Source organism: Lissotriton helveticus, chromosome 2_1 (genome assembly GCF_964261635.1).
Source record: "Lissotriton helveticus chromosome 2_1, aLisHel1.1, whole genome shotgun sequence".
In the NCBI taxonomy this organism is placed as follows: domain Eukaryota; kingdom Metazoa; phylum Chordata; class Amphibia; order Caudata; family Salamandridae; genus Lissotriton; species Lissotriton helveticus.
In genome coordinates, this window is record NC_136059.1 from 2,080,064,475 (window position 1) to 2,080,084,707 (window position 20,233).

The following is a 20,233-nucleotide window of genomic DNA, read 5'->3' on the forward strand; positions in this document are numbered from 1 at the left end:
TAGTGTTACCAAGTCACTTTAACCATTCCCAAAAAGGTTTTAGGACACGCACATAGAAATATGCGTACAAAACACACCACCATCTTCCCTCTTTCCACACAAAGATAAAGGGAAACGCTTAAATCGGTCTCAGATGACCATCACTTAAACCATGTATCCATCAATATAAGAGCCACCTCAACAATTAACTATGTACCAACAATCTGGAGAACTTGCACAGGGTGGGTATACTGAAAAAATGTTGGGAAACTTACTGGTCTGTCGGTGCCTCAGGCCCAATCGCTTGTGAGCAAAAAACGAGTGGGCAATTATGAATAAAAGTAATTTGATTTGGGCTTAAAAGCATATTATTGAGAACATAGTTCCCTCAACCAAGTGTTCCAGAAGCGGAGTCTACATTCAGACTGATATTTGTAATCAGTGGAGTGATGTGTAGGCCCCAGAGTGTATTTTGGTTTCATCAGAAATTTGAAAGTAACGTTTCATTGCTATGTATTTACCAAAACATATGCAACATTGAACCAATTAACCTCAGACAATAACTACTGATTAACAGACTTTATTTTAAGGTGAAATGAAGTAGAATGAAATGACAGCTTTATAGCAAACAGCATCATGCAAGTAAACCTCTGCCTCACTTCTGTAAAACACCCCAAAGCGTACACATAAATGAAAAATGACCCTGATCTGCACAGCACTGGGTTAGCAAGTAACAGCAAAACATACGTTTCTAAAGAGTGGCAAAGCAAAACACCTGTGCAGTGTCTTACCTAAAATATCCCATATGGTACTGTGTTTTGCTGTCGCCAACAACAACAGTCTGAAATTCAGGAGGATCATAGAAAAACCGATAGTGTAGGTTGAAATTTAACTCCGATTTTTTTGATGTTTTGTGTTTCCCAGCGAGCACATCATAAGGACCAACAAGCTGAAGCCCGAGGCTTGATTTGAGAGCATCTGAAAAAACAAAAATTGCATTACCGTTCCTTCTTGTAGCACGCTGATGTCACTATAAAGAAACTGCACACTAAAACATGTTTTTAATGAATGGTCTATTGGAATTTATACTGATAGGAAACACTGTAAACTAGATTAAAAAAATTTTTTTTTCTAAAGGATGGAACGTCTTCAAAGGCTGTTCTTGGTGCAAGCAGAAATTCAATTCATGAAAACATCCGAGTTGAAAGAAAGCTAATCGGATGTTGCAGACATGGTTTTGAGGGGGGTGGGGCTCAGACCCTAATGTTTTGTTAACTTATAAGATTTACATACTCACAAGTATAACCTACTCTCCCTGATGTCTCTTGTAAGTCGTCAGTCCATCGCTCCTCTTTCCACAGACTCGTGCAATGACCAAACCAGGAGAGCAAAACCAGTATTTATACAGATATCAAAACTAGTTATGAAAAATAGACAACTGGCTCCATGTGTGGTTGTGCCATGTCAGGCATCTTAGATGTCTGCTCATCATTTTCCATTAGAGGGCAGCCTGGCCACGCAAAGAATGTAACGGGTTGGTATGCATTCTGGAGAAAAGTAGTTAGGGGCAAGAATTACTAAGGTGGGTACTTTGGTTTCACTTTTACCTCCAGTACCCCTTTCCTCCACATCTGTGGGAAGATTTCAAAGCACCCTGGCCTAGCCAGAAAAATGCACAGGGGACACTTTTAAAGACAAAATGCTGCCTTTAGAACCACATCATTCATATAGGGAAAAAGAACATTAGGTCGAAGGCACCGGCAACAGCAAATGCCATCAGTACACCTTATAATTAAGAGGCAGCAAGACGAACAAAAACTGTCAAACATAACAGGCACATGCAAAACAAGATTTCCCCCATGAAGGAAAGGAATCCCCATAACACAATCACTGTGTTCTCAGTAACCAACATGGCAACAGACCACATCAGGCAGGAGTCCTAAACACGCAAGTGGGATTAAATAATGAAGCCAATATCAAAATATTCCAAATAAGAGTATATCAAACCACCAAAAATACGAGTTGCACCAACAAGTTTGTGAAAGCATCTAGAAATGGAAACCGCACACAGGCACCACTGGGGTAGCATGAACCAGTCTCTGGATTACGATCAATAAACTTTTAGAAATTCAGCCAGATACATGGTAGCAAAAATCCATAAAGTAGAAAGCCACAGCAGAAAGGAGTCCTTTTTTGGCTAACCACAGTCTGTTGCAGTGACTAAGAGATCTAAAACCAAGTAAAGACTTTTCTGTATTGCAGGTTTTTGGTTCTCTCCGGTGAAAGAAATCCCTCTCAGAAGCTTTACTTTAAACAGTCACATCCAAAGGATGCCAACAGTTGAGGCACATCTTGATGGAAACCTGGAACTCGAACAGAATGGTGAAAAACCCTGTCAAGCCCCCTTGCAAAAAGATATTTCTAAGAGGGAAGGGGATAAGCTTCAGGTGACACAGGACTGAGCCCCAGAAACACCCCTAACTGGGACAGCGCAGAGGCTTCACAGAGTAGCTGAGGAGCAGAAGGCTGAATCCACATGAACAAAATTAAGAGATCTTTCTTACTATAAAGCAGTTGTATAGGGCCAAACTATCGGGGCAAATTAAGGAGCCTCGCCAAAGTTCCTGGGTGAAGGGTCATTCCAAGCTATAAAGTCCTTCTATGAAAGAGTTTGCAAACACTACAAAATAGGTAAAGCATCAATTTGTCTGGCTAAAATTGCCTCCTGGTGGGTCACTGGCTCTTGGAGGGAGCGCCATGCTAAAAGAAAAAACACCAGACAAGCCCAAAGGCAAGTGCATGGAGGAATCCAGAACAGCCATCATAGGCCTGAGGAATAGCTACAACAAAAGAAACCTTACAGAAGCAGGGGACTGGGGAGAATCTCAGGGAGGGGGCAGCTTGAAAAGAACTTGAGAAGCCCGATTAGAAGACAGTTGAAGGAAAGTTGGTAATGGGAGTGTCTTGGACTAGGCAAGCTGAGGCACATTAACTGTAACTTCATTTGACCACTTAATGATTGGATTACTAAGTAGCTCTCACTACTAGTTTGTTTTCAGTCCATGAAGATATTCGCCATTGAAGGGCAAGCCATCGGACAACTGGAAAGAACAATAAAAGGAGCATATACTGGCGCAATAGAGGTGGAGGGACTTTAACAAAAGGGATCCTGGCCGGGAGTGAGAGAGGTTAACTAAGCAGGGCATGGGCTGGGGTTCTCTTTGGGGTCATCCACGTAGCACCTGCTCCCCCACCACTGTCCACTATGGCAGTGGAATGGCGTCCTTTTCGGATTATGGATGCTTAAGATAGCAAAGTTTTAACTTACCTATGAGAAGGAACCTGATTTCGCAAATTCATGCACCACAAATAAAAAACCGAAGGCAGGAACATGGTAACCACTGCTTCTCTAAGTCATGTGGCTCATGGAACATTACAAGGCGCTTTTTGGATCAAGTTGCAGACCCATTATGAAGAAGCTTTCTGCACCTACAAATAAGTTATAAACTGCACAATTCCACTTTACCGCCTGTTGATCAAGGAAACCTTTGAGAATTCTGGAGCTGTGCTATACAAGTGCAAGACTAGCTGCTGTGCCAGCCAAAGTGTCTATAAAAGGACAAATTCTAATTGCTCGGAAATGCGATTTTACAAGGAACTTTGATATCTACCTGTACAGTGCCAGGGCCACACTTTTTTTTTTTTTTTTTTTTTTTTTTTTTTTTTTAAAACACACCAATCCTACAATCTATGTAAAGAAATCTGCATAGCTAGAGCAACAACATTTCAAATTACCAGCAGCTCTCGGTGTGTAGGACTTACAGCCCTAGTAACTGTATGGAAACACTATTATTTAGGATGATGCTCCTTCCAGACATCCTCACTGCAATAAGCTCAAGCTATCAAAATCCAAACTGCCAGCAACTTTCTACAGAGCCACATAATAGAAGTCTGAAATGCAACCTAGAACTATTAGGTGCTAGCGCTGATGCTGACCACAAGGTATACATTATCACAGCCTTGCACTATTTTTCACTTCCTCAGGTACCTCCTAAGCATATTGGTGCATTACAGCCAGGGGATTTAGTACATCAACGTTACTGAATAGCATAAAGCTGGGAAACTCCAAAGGCATCAGTCTACACGCCTCACCTAGAGACCAACCTTATCTCCAAGGGTTTATGCAATACCGGTAGCAGAGTATCTATATTTTGAACGTTATGGTGTACAAGCAGGAGTTGGAGGGTAAGGACACCAAACGTCCCAAAAAATGCAACTCAAAAAATATTCTCCATATGAGGCACGCTGACAGAAAGCAATCAGAACTATAAACAATGAGTTACCATCCAGAGAAGTGTGAAATAACCCTAGAGGTGCAACTTCTGGAATTTGTTGCGCCGGATAGACAGTCATGTACTGACTGGTCACTAAATGGAGAGTAATGAGTATATTGAACATAGTTTTCCCTGAGGCACAGCAGAATTAAAGTGTGGCAACAAAAGCAGAGAAGAGACTACTACTGGGATATGAATGACCATGTCTTACGAGGTGGGAGGGACAACCCTAATGGGGGTTGGTTGGAAGAGGCGGGGGTTAGATATACTCTTGAACAGAAAAATAGTGTTGCAGATAAAAGAAATGTACGCCACGAGTACCAGAATACACATTTAATTGTATGCGCCGAGGTGGTGTGCTGACCGATGGTGAACATCAACCACCAGAATCCTTCGGAGACTGAAGACAAGGCCAGTATTTATACAGAACTCCACAGTGAGAGGTCATCTGGTTCCTCATAAAATGAGGCCTATACGAACATTGCGTTTCTCGGTCTAAAAGGTGAGCGACATAATTTGAGCAAGGAGTCTCGCAATTAGGAACAGTTTCAGCTTTCCAAAACAGGATAATAAGCAAAATGTTTAATAGTTTAGCCTTATACAGTGAAATATGGTAGAGGGTAAAGCTAATGTCAAAGCAGAGAAAGCTAGTTTGCATTCTTACAGGGTCAACACAGAATGGAAAGCAGGGGTCTTCAACCTTTTTAGTAATATGAGCTATTTTTGTTGAATGGAAATTATACAAAGCTACTAATATTCTTGGTACTGTAATAATGACCACAGCTAACAAGATTACATTAGTGCCACCCCATGCAAATTACCAGCTGTGATCACTTCAGTGCAGCTGGCAAGGTTGCCAGAAATAATGCAAAAAGGCATTATTAATTTGGAATGCCTTCAAACGGATAACACAATGCCCAATGAACCAAGATAATTAGTAATAGGTCTCCCCAAAGCTGCTTGATGTTTTGGAAACTGAACCATTTCAAAGATTAGCTCATTGGTTCTGAAAATACACAAGTTTTTGTCTCAAGTACACACTTTACAATTTTGGGATACATATAATAAATAATTCAACAAATCAAAAACTTCTAATTAAGTAGGCTTAGCTGCACACAGGAGAGCTACTTGCAGGTAGCTGGAAAGCGATCAGTAGCTCATGAGGTACTCGTGGGAGAAGCCTCACAAAGTGATCTGCACACATTTTTGGTGTTGAGGAGAGAAGCACAGGTTAGAAGATCACAGGATCACACAGCATATTATTCTCCCTGGGCACTTTTTTTATTTGATCTTCCACAATTGTCAGGACCCAACCAATGTAGGATATCACCTTTGGTGAGCTGCCTGGATCTAGTTTAACGTTGTGAGAGGAGACCAATGTTTCCGCAAAGGGTTAAATAGACTTTAGATGTATTGAACAGGAGCCTGCCATGTGCCTGGGTCACTGTTCCATGTCCCCTATGCCCAACTCCTCATGGGCGCTTAAACCTCTCAGCAGCAACCACTTTGTTAATCCCACCTCACATTCACAGTAGCAGCACTTTGCAAACTCCCCTCCACCCACTCTTGGGGGGGGGGGGGGTCTGCTCAGCCTGTCTTTTACCCGGATTTAAGTGCAGGACTTAGTGGGGGTTAAGGGGTATAGATTATATTTGTCACCTACCACAAGTATTTTTTGGATCAAGAGCCTGACAGAATGTCCAAAAGTGATAGAAATCTTCTGGCATCCCAAGTCTATACAGACTTTCCACCTCCTGTCTCAGGGTGTCTGGAAAACTAGCTTGGTTTGACCGCATCTTTTTTTCATTTTTAGCAGCCTTTTCACACTGAAATTAAACAGAAATGTTAATATCACCTTTTTTTATTTTTATAACGAATGTCTGAACACAAGTTGTAAAACATCAAGGATATTATTAGGCGCCCAGTGATGAAGCTAAGTTATGCTGCCAATGTGTTTCAGTCATAATGTGAGATACCATTGTGTTACTTCAAAACGGTTATACTTTGAAGCTTGACCAATTACATTTGTAATTTGGACAGCTATACACTATTGAAATGCTGCAGTTTACAGTATAAACATACATATCACTGACTTATTCTAACAGATATCTGTGAAGATTGCAGACTTCTAATCAACTATACATTACATGCATTTTGATGTATGCTGAATATTTGTTTTTGCTGTGTTGATAGAACCTGAGCAAACAATAAAAATAAATAACTAGAGTATTTACCTAGCTCATAGAAAGTGCACGGACTGGGAGACATATGGCTGAAGAAGGCAGGTTTAGAATCATTCACTCTCCTGTGCAGGATATCCATGTAAATGAAATGTCTCATCTTAAATTCTAAATGTCCCTAAAATAAAGGAGTCCCCAAACGATTCCTTTTTGCGTGTTTGTATTATATATTTTATGGGTTTCCAACGCATGAAAATTCAGCAGTCTGACTTTCTATAGTTTTTAAATAGCTGCCTCATTATTCGGTCAGATTTACAATATTACTATTTTTTTAAATGTTGTATTACCTTTGAACGTAGTCACTTATAAGGAACATAAACATACATTTCATAGAAAGTAAATAGATATATTTAAATACGTTTTATCATTTCTGTAATCAACAAAACTGAATATGAAACCAGCACACGCTTATGCACGGAGATCCAACTACAGAGAAATCTGGTGAAATAAAAACAATTATTGCAGGTTTCATATTTGGAAAAATGCCTTAGTGCACATTATACTTCAGCCTGTTCCATAGAACAGGCTTTAAATTTAACATTTCCGATTCAAGTGAATGCAGTATGTTGCTGCTATGGTTGCTCTGTGGGGAAGTTTTCGTACAACACAGGAGAATCAAATAACGGACTACTGCTGCTTTGGAAGAATGTTTGATTCAGAATTCCAGACCTTCTTTTCTCATTTTTAAGTGGAAGATATACCTTCTTTTCTCATTTTTAAGTGGAAGATATATTAAAGAGTATCCACAGTATATTTATTTGCAAAGTTTACTATAGCGCTGGCTAGACCCGGAGGTATCAGAGCGCTTCACATGAAGATCAGCGAGTTGCAAGTTACAAAATTACAATAGTTACTGGAACCTAGTATAACATATAACAGTAACATGAGTAACAAAAGCATAGCATAACAAAGACACAAAAACAGTGTTACACAGTAACATAGTATAGTTTTCTAAAGCACTTACCATAATTTCCAATGCAAAGTTAACTCTCCTGACTCTTTACATATGCTTCTTGTTGCCTTCTACCAAAATAGTATCATGAAAAACACATACTCATACAATGATGTGAGCTGCAATGGTCTGATTTACAATAGCAATATTATACAAGGGTAGGGCTCTCCCAGGTAGTTACTTGGTAGAGTAGTGTTCTTGGCTCTTCCTTTGGCCTCCAACTCCACCTTGTCAGTAACAAACTGGAATTGCTCTCTCTCTTGGATAGCTTGCAACACATATTTACCCGTTACCAACAATCGCAATAAATACACTAGATTAACTTCCGTGTTGTCGGATGATTTTCTGTCCCATCTGTCAGACTGGTACAACATGAAAGACTACACTTCAACTTAATATATATGTTCTTATAAGCCTATTTACTACTATTGAAATAGTTATGGGTGCATTCTATACTTCAGCCAAATACCTTGGCAGAGGTGGAAGTTCACATTTGGGGCAGCGGAACTAAATGCTCCTTGGTCTACTACAGATAAATGAATCACTAGGTTTAGCAAAGCCAATACTTCAACACTCAGACTATATAAAACAAAAAAAAATAAGAGTTGCTTTGGGCATACAGTGCATGAATGAGTAAATTATGTATTTTCCGAAAGTGTCCTTTTGGGATGTAAATTTGTACCTCATGCATTTCAATGGAGGCTGAGAAACCAATAGAAAAGAGAGTCTAAATACTAATGTGTGTTAATCCAAGCTGTGACGCATTATCCAAGCGAACGGCTGAGGGTTCGTTAGCAAAAGCAGCTAATGGTTGAAAGAAAAGTCCTTTACAATATGCACAGAATATGCTTTCCATTAATTGATCAAGCACCATTGCAAGTCAAATTCAATTCCTAAGTGTAAACAGTGCACAGATTAGAAATAATTAAATGTCTAATGTTGGGAGGGGAATTTCCTGTGCATAGTAAAAAGAAAAAAGTTGCCATTCCCCGAGTACAGATTGCTTGTAAAAGTAGCATCCTGATGTACTGCTGGCCCTGACCACAGGTAATTTAGTGTGGGCCCAGAGGCCTAGGCTGACCTCTGACAAGGAGTGGTTCAGTACCTACCCTAAGACCTGGAGGGGCACATTCAGCGTGCCCTCATAATAGATCTGGACTACTGCTCTGCCCTAGTTGTAGCGAACCTCAGTGGGACCAGACTTATTAATCTCGATTAGATTGTGGCCTACTGTCCCCACTACCGCAAAGTTCTGCTGTTCTGTGAAAAAAAGAACCTTGCACTAACATCCTGGGTTTACAGTGAGCATGACATATGCACGATATTAGACGGTGTGTGAGTCGGAGTACTGGAGTCAGTGGAATACATCATGGATACCCTGAACTGTAGCTTGGCACAAGATGGAGAATGAGGATAAACTCCAGAGAGTGGAAGTTGGAGGGTGAGACCCAGACACTGAAGTGAGGAGGGTGGAGATAGGGTTACCTGCAGAAATTCCATTAAGACTGTTAGCAAGTGACTGCTTATTAATTCTCCTGAGCGCTGCCATTTAGTAGTAGTACAGAGTAAATTTTCACATCAAGGGAAGGTTACACACCAGTGTGAGACAGCAATGTGGGCATTGTTCGTCAACCTGGTCTATCGACTGGGTGATGCAACGCACAACTGAAGACAAGCCAGCGGCATCATATGAACCTTATTCTATAAACCTGAAGGACCTTGATTATGCGGATGACCAAGCCTTGACCTCTCACATACACCAGCGTATGCAGAAAAAGATGTCTTGCAAGCGGGCCTGAAGATCAATATGAAGAAATCAGAAGTCATGCCACTCAACATCCCAAACCTTTCACCAATCAAGGTGGCTAGAGAAGACCTAGCCATGCTCGCTCACCTAGTCAGTGCTATCAAATATGACGGCTTGGCAGATAGGGGCATGAACAGCAGACTGAACAAGGTCAAGAATGCCTTCTGGAGGGTGGACAATGTGGGGAAATCCTCTAAGCACCGCACCGCCACCAAGCTGAGGCTTTACCAGAGCTGTGTTCTGTCCACTCTTGTATAGATCTGAGCAGTGGCAGATATTGAAAAGTGACATCACCAAACTGGTAGCCTTTCACACCAGTAACCTGAGAAGAACCATTCACATTTTCAGACCACAAACCATCTCCAACTAGAAATTGCTCACTAGATGCAAGAAAGAGCATAACAACGCGTCATTATGGGAAAAAGACGGAGATGGATAGGACACATTATCAGAAGAGAACTAAACTCCATCACAAACAGCTCTTCACTGGAACCTAGAAGGCAAACGGAAGAGAGCAGGCCAAAGAACATCTGGAGGTTAACTGTGGAAAGAGAAATGAAGACTCTGAACCACAGCTAGGGTTTTGTACACAAGCGTGCCAAGACAGACAAAAGTTAAGGACCTCAATTGCTGCCCTACATACCAGTCGGCAGAACAGGCTGCAAATAAGCAAAGGGGAAGGTTAGGACTGCAGTTTGTTTTTCAAATTGAGGAAGTTCGTAGGCCAGGCCTGCACATTTGTCCGTTTCAGATTGCTGCTTCATGAAGGTTGATGATAGTAAGGTGCAGAAACCTTACTTTAATGTGCCCACATTGTGAATTATCCTGTTTGGAGTCAGCCCCATACTACCTGCTGTGAGAAGCACCACTTTATACGCAGAACCAACAGAACAGTTTTGAAGCTGGAGACTGTGGATCCACAACCACGGTCCAGAAAATGTGCTTAAAATTGGATCTAAACAGTCCGAAGTACTTCTTGACAACGGGAGTGCTCCGCAGAGTACGCGCAGAGCTGCTGTGTAACTTGGGCTGATACCTGCCTGAGAGACAGTCTCTCCAAGGTAAAGGGACATCTTTGTTATGGAGGAGCTAGGGGTCTGCCTAGAAGCCTGCCTGCTGAGAGTGGGAAGGAGGCTCTTGTGTTCCCAACAGGGGGGTGGGCGGGAGGGTGCACAAAAAGCGGAAGACCCCATAGAGAATGCCTGGAAACCCCCACTGTCAAAAAGGTCCTCCTGTGTCTCTGCGTTAATGAAGTGATTTGTACCAAGTTTGCGCCAGAAACGTGTCATCTAGCTGCAGGTCTGATAACCTGGTGTCGTCGCCACCGATGAGGACAGGAGGACTGGTTCAACGCAAAGCAGAGAATCCAATTTTTCCCGGGGCTGCTACTGCCCAAAGATATCACCACAAAAAATATTGTCAGAAACAGTAACCACCTCTTAGGCTGTTGAGCATCTTTAAGCTCTCTCCCTTAAGGGTTTCAAAGCTCTGGGAGCAGTCAGGGAGATTAAGTGAGCTATTGACCAGAGTCACATGATGCTGAGCTGCCGTCAATCGAACATTGATCCCCACGCTTCGGAGTCAGATGCTCCGGCCACTGCCCCACTCCTCTACCTCTGGTTCCATTAAATTCATCTTGTGAGGACATCTAGAAAGGCGATTGTTGCAGGCGTACAATGAACAGACCACATTACCAACCACATCCACAACACACAAGGACTGTAAAGTCCACATTTGTAAAGCGCACAATCACCCGTAAGGGTCTCTAGGCGCTGGGGGGCCGTCGGGAAGATTAAGCGAGCTATTGCCCAGAGTCACATGGTGCTGGGCTAACCTGCCGCCGGAGCCGGGGATCGAACCGTGGGTCCCCAGATTCCAGCGTCAGTCGCCCTGGCCGCGGCGCCACACCTCTCCCACTGTCACTAGAAACCTGCAGTTATACCATGTAAGGATTACCTCATGATAGGGGGGCGGGGGGGGAAGAGTCACAAAGGTTCACAGGTTGATAATGATAAAAGTGCATCCACTAGAAACTGCTGTTTGATGCTAAAGGAATGATACATGTTTAACTGAGTTATATGCTTAAAACAGTGACATCTTAGCGAACTGCTCCAAAGTCTAATCTAGCCTAAACCCACAGACGGGTTTAGAACAATAATAGCGAGAAGCTTGGCCATTGAGGAAGGAGAGCAATTACAGGAAAGACAAGGGCTTGTACCCACGCCGTTAGAAAATAGGATTCTGCAACTGTGTATTTTGTATCCTTTATAATGTATATTTATTTTTGGTGTACTATTAATAGTATTTTCCTTGGAGCCCTTTCCCCCACTCTACCTCTCTGAGAAACCGGTGACAACTAATCCTCTCTATCCTAAAATGTAAATCAGGAAGGGTTATTAATACTTCGCACAGTTTGCAGAGCCATAATAGGGTAAGTCCAAGAATAACAGCATACTGGCCAACCCTCCAGATTCAGGCGGGAGACTACTGATTTCAAGGCTAATCTCCCGCTTCCCGATTCATGCATCCAAAAAACCCGATTCCTCAGTGGGCTTCAGATAGCAGGGGATGGACTTGTATGACTGATAACCTGCTCCTGCAAGCAAGTGCACACCATTTTTGCCACACTTTCTCTGCCGGTCATAGCGATTTCTCTGTTCTCCTGAAAAGTATGGAAAAAAACTTATATTTGAATTTCTGATTTCCAATCCTGCATTAGCACACTTGCAAATCCCATTCACTGCAATAGACCCAATGCAGGACGTAACAGAAGTCAATGGGAGAAATACACGCTCCCAGTTAGGTTTTAAAAATCTCCCACTTTCCTCTTCCAAAATGTTGGCATGTATGTAACAGTGAGTCCTTGGAAAACGCACAAAGACGAAATAATCTGCGTCTGTTAAAAGTTCCGGAAGGGGCAGAAGGGGGAAATATCAAAGCTTTTGTGGCCAGATTGATTAAACAAACCATTGAACTTGAGACATCAGAAAAAGAAATAATAAAAGATATTCAACGAGTTCACAGAGACCCATTCAGGCTGAATCCAAATAAAAGCAGACCTAGGAAGATCCTAGTACATTTTTTGACTTATACCCTAAAAGAAGAGATCCTTAACAGGGCGTTAAGAACCAGTGAACTCTTGACAGATGGGTTTTCTTATCAGATTAGATCTGATGTGTCCTCCATTACAGCCTCTAGGCAGTGGGAGCTTGGTAAACTGCTAGAGCCCTTCAAACAACTTGGCGCTACCGCCCAGCTCAAATTTCTGGCATCACTGAAAGCAATTACTTACAGACGACAACCTAAGAGAGCAAAACAACAAACATTGAAGTTACTGAAAATTTTAGCTCATGCATCAATTATTATTAATTTCAGCCATATATTTTCACTGCTCTCAATATATATTGAGTAGACACCCGGGAAGAAGAGTCTCAATGGCCCAAGCAGGCCAGGAAAAAGGAGGGGGGGGTTCTCCAGGGGAGCACAGGAGGGTTTGGACAGGGGGGGGGGGGGAGGGAGGTGAGGGCACTGGGTGGGGAGCATCTGGGGAAAACAAAAAAATGTCCAATTCGCCATATTCAAAGTTTCATTGTGTACACCTTTATTAGGAGAAATAGCGCAAGATAGGGTAGCACATTCATCATAGATTAAGATTCTTTCGTGGAATGACAATGGGTTATGGGTCAAGCACAGAAGAGAGAGAATTCTTCAGTATTTAAAGGATGCACCTGAAAACATTTTTATTTTACAAGAGACCCACTCCACCGAACAAGAATTAAGAGATATTTTTAGGGGAAAAAAAATGGATCCAGCAGGTGACAGCCACTTCGCAACAAACTGCTACTAAAGGGGTGGCTACATTGATTAAATCTAATTCTGAGATAACTTTGCTACAATCTAAGTCTGATAAAAAGGAGAGGTGGGTTATAGCGAAAATAAAGCAACATGCCTATAAATTTACGATCGTAGGATACTACGGTCCTAATTTGGATGATACCCTTCCTCTTAAAGACCTTTTTGTTGAACTCTTGGATTATGAGGATCCGGTGATTCATGCAGGAGATTTTAATTTAGTACTTGATTCACAGCTAGATAAATCAACTACTGTAAGGTTCTCACATTACCCTAAAACTAGAGCTGTAGTATCTAATGCGATCACCCAGTTTGGTTGGAAAGATATTTGGCGACAAAGAAATGGCACAAAAAGAGAATTTACATTCCATAATAAGAAATTACGGCATAAATCTAGGCTAGACTTTTTCTTGATCGCAGAACACCTAGGCCAGTATGTGGAGGAGATAAAACATCTTGGCGCCCACATTTCGGATCACTCAGCGGTTACTCTAACCCTAAAATTATCAGTTCCACAGTTGGTTAAGAGGTGGACTATAGACAGAAGTATTCTGTTGGAAGAAGAAGTAATAGATAAATTGCTTAAGGAATCAAACAAGTTTTTTACTTTTAATTTAGGTACTGCTACACTCCCGGTTGTCTGGGATACATATAAAGCCTTTTTGAGAGGGCGTCTATAAACATTTCAGATTGCAAAACATACAGCATATAAGGCGCAAATCTCACAGATTGAAGCAAGAATCAAGGTTCTTGAACAAGCTGTATTAGATCCCAGCCTGACATATCAAGAGAACAATAAGAAAGATCTGTTAACGTGTAAATTACAGTTGGAGCAGCTATTTAGATGGAAGGCTGAGAAAACGTTGGCAGGCTAGCTCATTAGCACATTTTGAATATGGGGAGGCCAGCGGAAAACTTTTAGCCTGGAAAACAAAAAAGGACATCAAAAAGAATTCTATTAAGGAAGTACAGATAGTAAATACGGATGTGATCTCAGATAAAAGAACAGATATTGATCAGGCTTTCTACCATCATTTTGATGAAGTTTATAGAGAAGATCTCCTTCCACAAAAGCAATTAATACAGTCATGGCTAGACCAATACCAGGTTAAAGCTTTAGATAATCAGGCTTCCAACAATCTTAACAGAGAAATCAGCTCCACTGAAATAGCCTCGGCGATAGATTCTGCCAAGAGAAGCAAGGCTCCAGGCCCTGACGGGCTACCTTCCGAGATCTATAAAGTGCTAGAACCTGTAATAATACCAGTTTTGAAATTGCTGTTTACTTCTACATATGAGGAAGGAGGCAAAATTCCTGTTTCTTGGAATGATGCCATAGTGGTCCTTATTTTAAAACCAATGAAGAGACCATCTCAATGTGATTCATACAGGCCTATCTACCTCCTTAATACTGATTATAAGCTCATGACAAAAATATTAGCGGAGAGATTAAACGGGGCAGCAGGGCAATTATTACACTTAGATCAAAAGGGCTTTGTCAGAGGCCGCTCTATACAAGATCTTACACAAGCTTTGGTGGGTGCAATAGATGTTGCCTCTCAATATAAAGTTCCACTAGCAGTTATCACATTAGATGCCGCAAAGGCTTTTGATCGCGTTAACTGGGAATTTTTGGCTAAAGTACTAGAAAAGGTTAATTTAGGCAGAAACTTCTGTAGGGCAATAGCAGCATTTTACCAAGCTCCGATAGCTAGATTATTAATAAACGGGAGTTTATCCTCTCCTATAAATATTCAAAGAGGGACAAGACAAGGGTGTCCGCTTTCACCCCTGCTCTTTGATCTATATATGGAATCATTTGCAGAGAAGATCAGACAAGACCAAGACATCCTACCCTTTAAACATAATAACTGGGTGAAAAAAGTCGCTCTATATGCAGACGATCTGATGCTGTACACTATTGACCCTATCAAATCAATCCCTCTTATATACAAAGCAGCAGAGAAGTTTGGTCAAGTTTCTGGATATCTGATTAACCAATCTAAATCAGAATGTATGTGCTAGAACATAACCCATGTTAACCCCATTCCAATTTTGAAACACCAAATTAGATATCTGGGAATTCAAATTACGCAGGACATAAATCAACTTGCGAAAAAAAATATGCAAAAAAAAAACAGAGAAAGAAATCGCGGAATCCTTAAAAAGCTGGTCATTTCTTCCTCTGACCTTAATCGGAAGAATCAATATAGTAAAAATGATGCTGCTACCTAAACTAATATATATATTCCAGAATATTCCACTCACCTTTAAAGAAGCCAGACAAACTAAGATTCAAGCCAAATGGAACTCCTTTATTTGGGCCTCAAAAGGCATAGGGATTTCATGGAAAAAGCTCTGTAGAAAGAAAAGCAAGGGTGGACTATGCGCACCAGATCTGAGAGTATATGCCTGGACCTTATTATTGAAGGCAGGAGTAAGATTATTTGATACCCTAGGGGAGACAGAAACAGACTTTATGTTTCAAAATATGTTATCTGAGATCCAGGGAGGATCTAATGCATTTTTGTTTAAGTTTGGAGACATGCGTTACTTTAAAAAAGTGCGTTTAAAGGTCCTTAGAGACATGGCATATGTGTGGGCTAGAGTTAGGAGAGCGCTGAATATCCCATATTACTCCGCTATCGCCCCAATCTGGGACTCACCTGGCTCTCCTGAATGGACTAAAGATTTACTATCTATAGCTGTGCAGAGTGCAAACATCAGAACATGGGGCCAGTTATTGCCTGAAGGTAACCTTTTGAGTTGGGAAGACATTTCTGTTCTTACGGATAAAAATGTATCTAAATTCAAGTATTTACAAATTAAAAGCTGGACCCAGGCTGTTACAGGGGATAAAGGTGTTAAGACTGTTTTGGATGAGCTTTTAATGAAGACACCTAGATCACTCAAAACATCAGTCCTCTATTGGACAATACTCGAGGAAGAAGATAGAGACTTCGCCCTTCCAGAACAGCTATGGAGGGATCAAGTACTGGACGTCGACTTGCAGAACTTATGGCAAGTATCCTTTGATTTACTACATCTTACGGTCTCCCCTGCCAATTTAAAGCGGAATCACTTGTTTTCTCTTCATAGAGTATATTGGTCTCCAGCTAGGCTCGCTAAATGTTCGAAGGGGCCTACTCCCTGTTGTCCAAAGTACAATCTGGAAAAAGCAGATGACCTGCATATGTTCATGACCTGTCCCGCACTTAAAGAATTTTGGTTTGAAATTTAAGAAGGTATGAAAGCCCTCTTTGGGTATGAAATACAGGTTAGTACGCAACAAGTTTTTTTTTTAATTCCTTCTAATTATGAAAATGTACCTCGAGACAGCAACAAGTTATTTTTTTATTTAATTGTCTTAGCCCGTAGGGAAATATGCAAACTGTGGGTAAGCACCAGTGTTCCGATATATGCAGATTGGATTAGGGCAATCAGGCATACTCTTAGTTTGGATAGTATGGCATGGAAGAGAAGGAAGCATTTTTGGACTCCCTGTATAATTTGGCTCGATGGATTATAACAACTTTGTCCAATGATTATGCCTTTTTGCGGAAGGATCCACCCTAAGATCAGTTTAAGGGTCTGGTAAAGTGGGAGACTGAGATGACTGTTTACATGGTGGTACCGTGAGATTTATACTGGGTGTCTGCAGAAAGAGCTTCCATAAAGATTCAAGGTATAATCAATACTGAAAATATCTTTATTGGCGTATGAGGACAAAAAAAAATGTATGTAACAGTGATAAACTACCTCTACCACCATGTTTGGGCCTAGTAGCCTTGGTCTGCCCGTTAGATCACCGAACATGGTCCGACATCTTACATCCGAGAGCAACTTTCAGGTGTAAACTAATCGCACCAATTTGAAGTTGAAGGATACACCTAAACAGTCAAAAGAAGGCGAGAAGAAAATAATCCTCCGGGCTGATTCAAGTTGTAGCTGTGGCTGTGGAGGTGTCAAGTCAATGGCTAAACATTTCAGGCGAAAGACTAAAAGGAGGATGAAACAAAGCCTCTTGAGCATATGTTTTTATAGAATACAATATATTTGCCATGAAAGCCCAAGCAGCATTACAGGGCAAACATAACAAGCATTGGCAAAACCAAAGTGTGGACTTCCAGCTTTTTTTTCCATTCACACAGTGTTTTGTTTCATCATTGTTAAAAGTTAAAAAAAAAAAAGTCTAAAAGCAAAAATATTGGTCTCAAAAGCCACACAGTGTACACTAGCTTTAACATAAACAGATCTACTTTAGTGGGTAGAAGTGCTTCTTGTGAAAGAGCAGAATGCATTCACTATCAGTGGCGTTAACCAATAAGTGAAGAAAGCCGAGTAACTGCTGAATGCTGAGCTGCAGAAAAATGTGAATGTGAACAGATGTTCTGGGGTTTGTGAAACTATCAAAATAACTAACATATCCACCACTCAAATGACTTTCCCATTTTCACTATACTAATTCACTGCTAATCCTTTATGGGGTCCAAAGTAGCATGCTACTCCCCAAAAAGTGCTTCAACACCCCATCAAGGGTAGCAAGCAATATATAAATGCAAACAGTTTCCCCTCTTCTATCCCTCTACTATCCTGCTCAACCCAAATAACGGACTAACACATCCACCGCTCAAATTACTTTCACTGTACTAATCCACTACTAATACTTTAGGGGTTCCGGAGTAGCATGCTACTCGCCGAAAAAGCCCTTTGCCGCCTCGTCAGGGGTAGTAAGAGCCATATAAATGTAATTAACGTGTATATATATATATATATATATATATATATACACACACACACACACACACACATATATATACATAAATATAAAAATATTAAAAATCAATTGGTCTTAGCTAACACCAGACAAAGAAAAGTATACATTATGAATACAATTACCATTAGAAATTAACCAAGAGAACCCGTTTACTGAATTGATTGAGTCAGGCTAAAAACAATGCTACATTGGCACAACTTAAATGAATCGCTTAGGTTATTGTAACAAATGAAGCCTCTGTCTTTACAACAATGATATTCACCCACAATTTATTCGCATGTCTGTAAGAAAAACAATGTATTCCCATGTATGAAAGAAAGAAAACTGCCACACACCCTAGTTACATGTTGATAGAGAGCGCACTCTCACTTTTTAAGGAACGCTACAAATTAAAGCCATTCTTCACGAACGATGCCACTCCAGTAAGCAAAAACATAGTTGGGACTGCTTAGAAGAGGGGTTCACTATAATGAAGCAGCATATTCTTTACTATTTAGTACAAACATCTCCGGTCAAAAACACCCGCTGGGGATCTTTAAGCTTCTACCGCCCACCCGCTCGGCGCATAAGTCATAACATTCGCCCCGTAATCACCATTCTCGGACAGTCACGATCCTGTACGTACAGTGACGTACACAAAGCATTTATACCTGCTCTGTGGACCCTGACGATTTCCTTTTCCCGCCACCCGCCATGACAGGCATCCTAAGGCGCGCGCACGCTCCCGACAGCCACACGTCAGGAGCGTGCGGACGTACGCGCCGGACTTCCTGTATCCGGTGACGTACTAATGAAACGTATGCGCATCTAGTGACAGGTTTTTGAGGCACTTGACTGGTATGCAGATGATACAGGGGGATGTTTTGTGTGTTACTTAATCGCGAAACGGAAATTGTGTATTTTCTGTTCACTTAAACGGGAGAAATGATACACAAATGTCGCAGAGCAAAATATTTACAATAATGCACAAAACCGACCTTATGCTCAACTGAAACAATATTTTGTTTTAATGTTACTTACTAATGATGTCGTGATTTCATTACCCAAGTATGATTCTAATATGTATATATTTTGCTTTCTGCACATTGCATTTTCGTTAGATTTAAATTTTTCGGAGTTCAAATTCCTAAAATGGCTTTTACCCTAGACACCCGCCCCCCCCCCCCCCCCCCCACCCCGTGCACTTATTATAATGATCACACAGACAAAGGGAGTTACTATCTGGAACTGGCACAGGGGCACGTGCGCCCGGCCCCATTTATTGGCAGGGCCACGTGTCCTCTGATATATGGGTGTAGGGGTGAGTGTGGAAGCTAGCCTTCTAGGAGTGGATGGATGAAACACATTACAGAGATACACTAGAACTTGACCAGCCAGTCACCACAAATAAGTTGCATTTCGTGTCTTTGGTAATATGCTGTTGATGCTCTATTTAAGAGGGTTGAAAGGGATTTTTTTTTATTAAAGTGTGAAATAGTATAGTCAAAAGTCAAGTGCGATGTTATCTTGCAATTTAAATTGAACTGACACCACATTAAAAAATGCAACACGTAGAATGCAACTTTACTTATTAGTAATAGCCTTAAAATGTCTTAAGTAGCTTACAAGTGATTTGACCAAATATGCTGTGACGTGCATAAAATGTTAAAAGCTGACCTTATTTATTTATTTATTTTATTTTAAGAGTTTTATATAGCGCTGCTAGACCCGGAGGTATCAGAGCGCTTTATATGAGGAATTTAGCATTTAGCATATGACAAACGTTACAAAATATACATGAAAGATTGTTGCGAGGAAGAGGAAAAACAAGGTTATACAAATACATCTAATGATTAGATCATTACAAAAACAGAAGATATTAAGGAGCAATGGGAACAAGGGAAAATAGGGATAAGGGAAAAGAGGGAGAAGGGAAACGTGGGAATTAGTGGGAGCAGGGAGAAAGGACCTGACAAAGGACGGAACAAGACAGCAGGTCAGGATCAGAGGAGAGGGGTGGGAAGGAAGATGGGAACAAGAAAAGGGGTTCTGAGAGAGGGAGAGGAGGTAATCGGAGGAAGATATAAAGAGACAGCAGCGAAAGGACGAGGAGTGCCATGCACAAATGTCCGGCTGGGTAGGTGACGGCCATGGGCGCCAGACTCCTCTATAGCCGAACCAAGCGGCTCCACCGGGCATCGGCCATGTTGTCTCAACGTCTTTACATAAGTTTCCACAAAATTATATAATTACGCCAGTTACAAGTCACATGAGGAATTTAGCATTTAGCATATTACAAACGTTACAAAATTT

At 41.2% G+C, this 20,233-nt stretch overlaps 1 protein-coding gene across 2 annotated transcripts in view; it reads right to left on the reverse strand.

Annotated features, from left to right (window-relative positions):
- Positions 1-18,747, reverse strand: part of HPF1 (histone PARylation factor 1) — a 141,012-nt gene extending 122,265 nt beyond the window's left edge. The window contains exons 1-3 of one of the 2 annotated variants that reach the window (XM_078677059.1): positions 18,592-18,747; positions 5,977-6,139; positions 771-957 (exon numbers count right to left, since the gene is read on the reverse strand). In XM_078677059.1, coding sequence (XP_078533185.1) covers positions 771-957; positions 5,977-6,139; positions 18,592-18,645 — 404 coding nt within the window. In that variant the 5' untranslated portion in view covers positions 18,646-18,747. Of the gene's footprint in view, positions 1-770; positions 958-5,976; positions 6,140-18,535 lie in introns of both variants that reach the window. The other variant, XM_078677060.1, reaches the window with a different exon arrangement.
- Between the last annotated feature and the right edge of the window lie 1,486 nt (positions 18,748-20,233).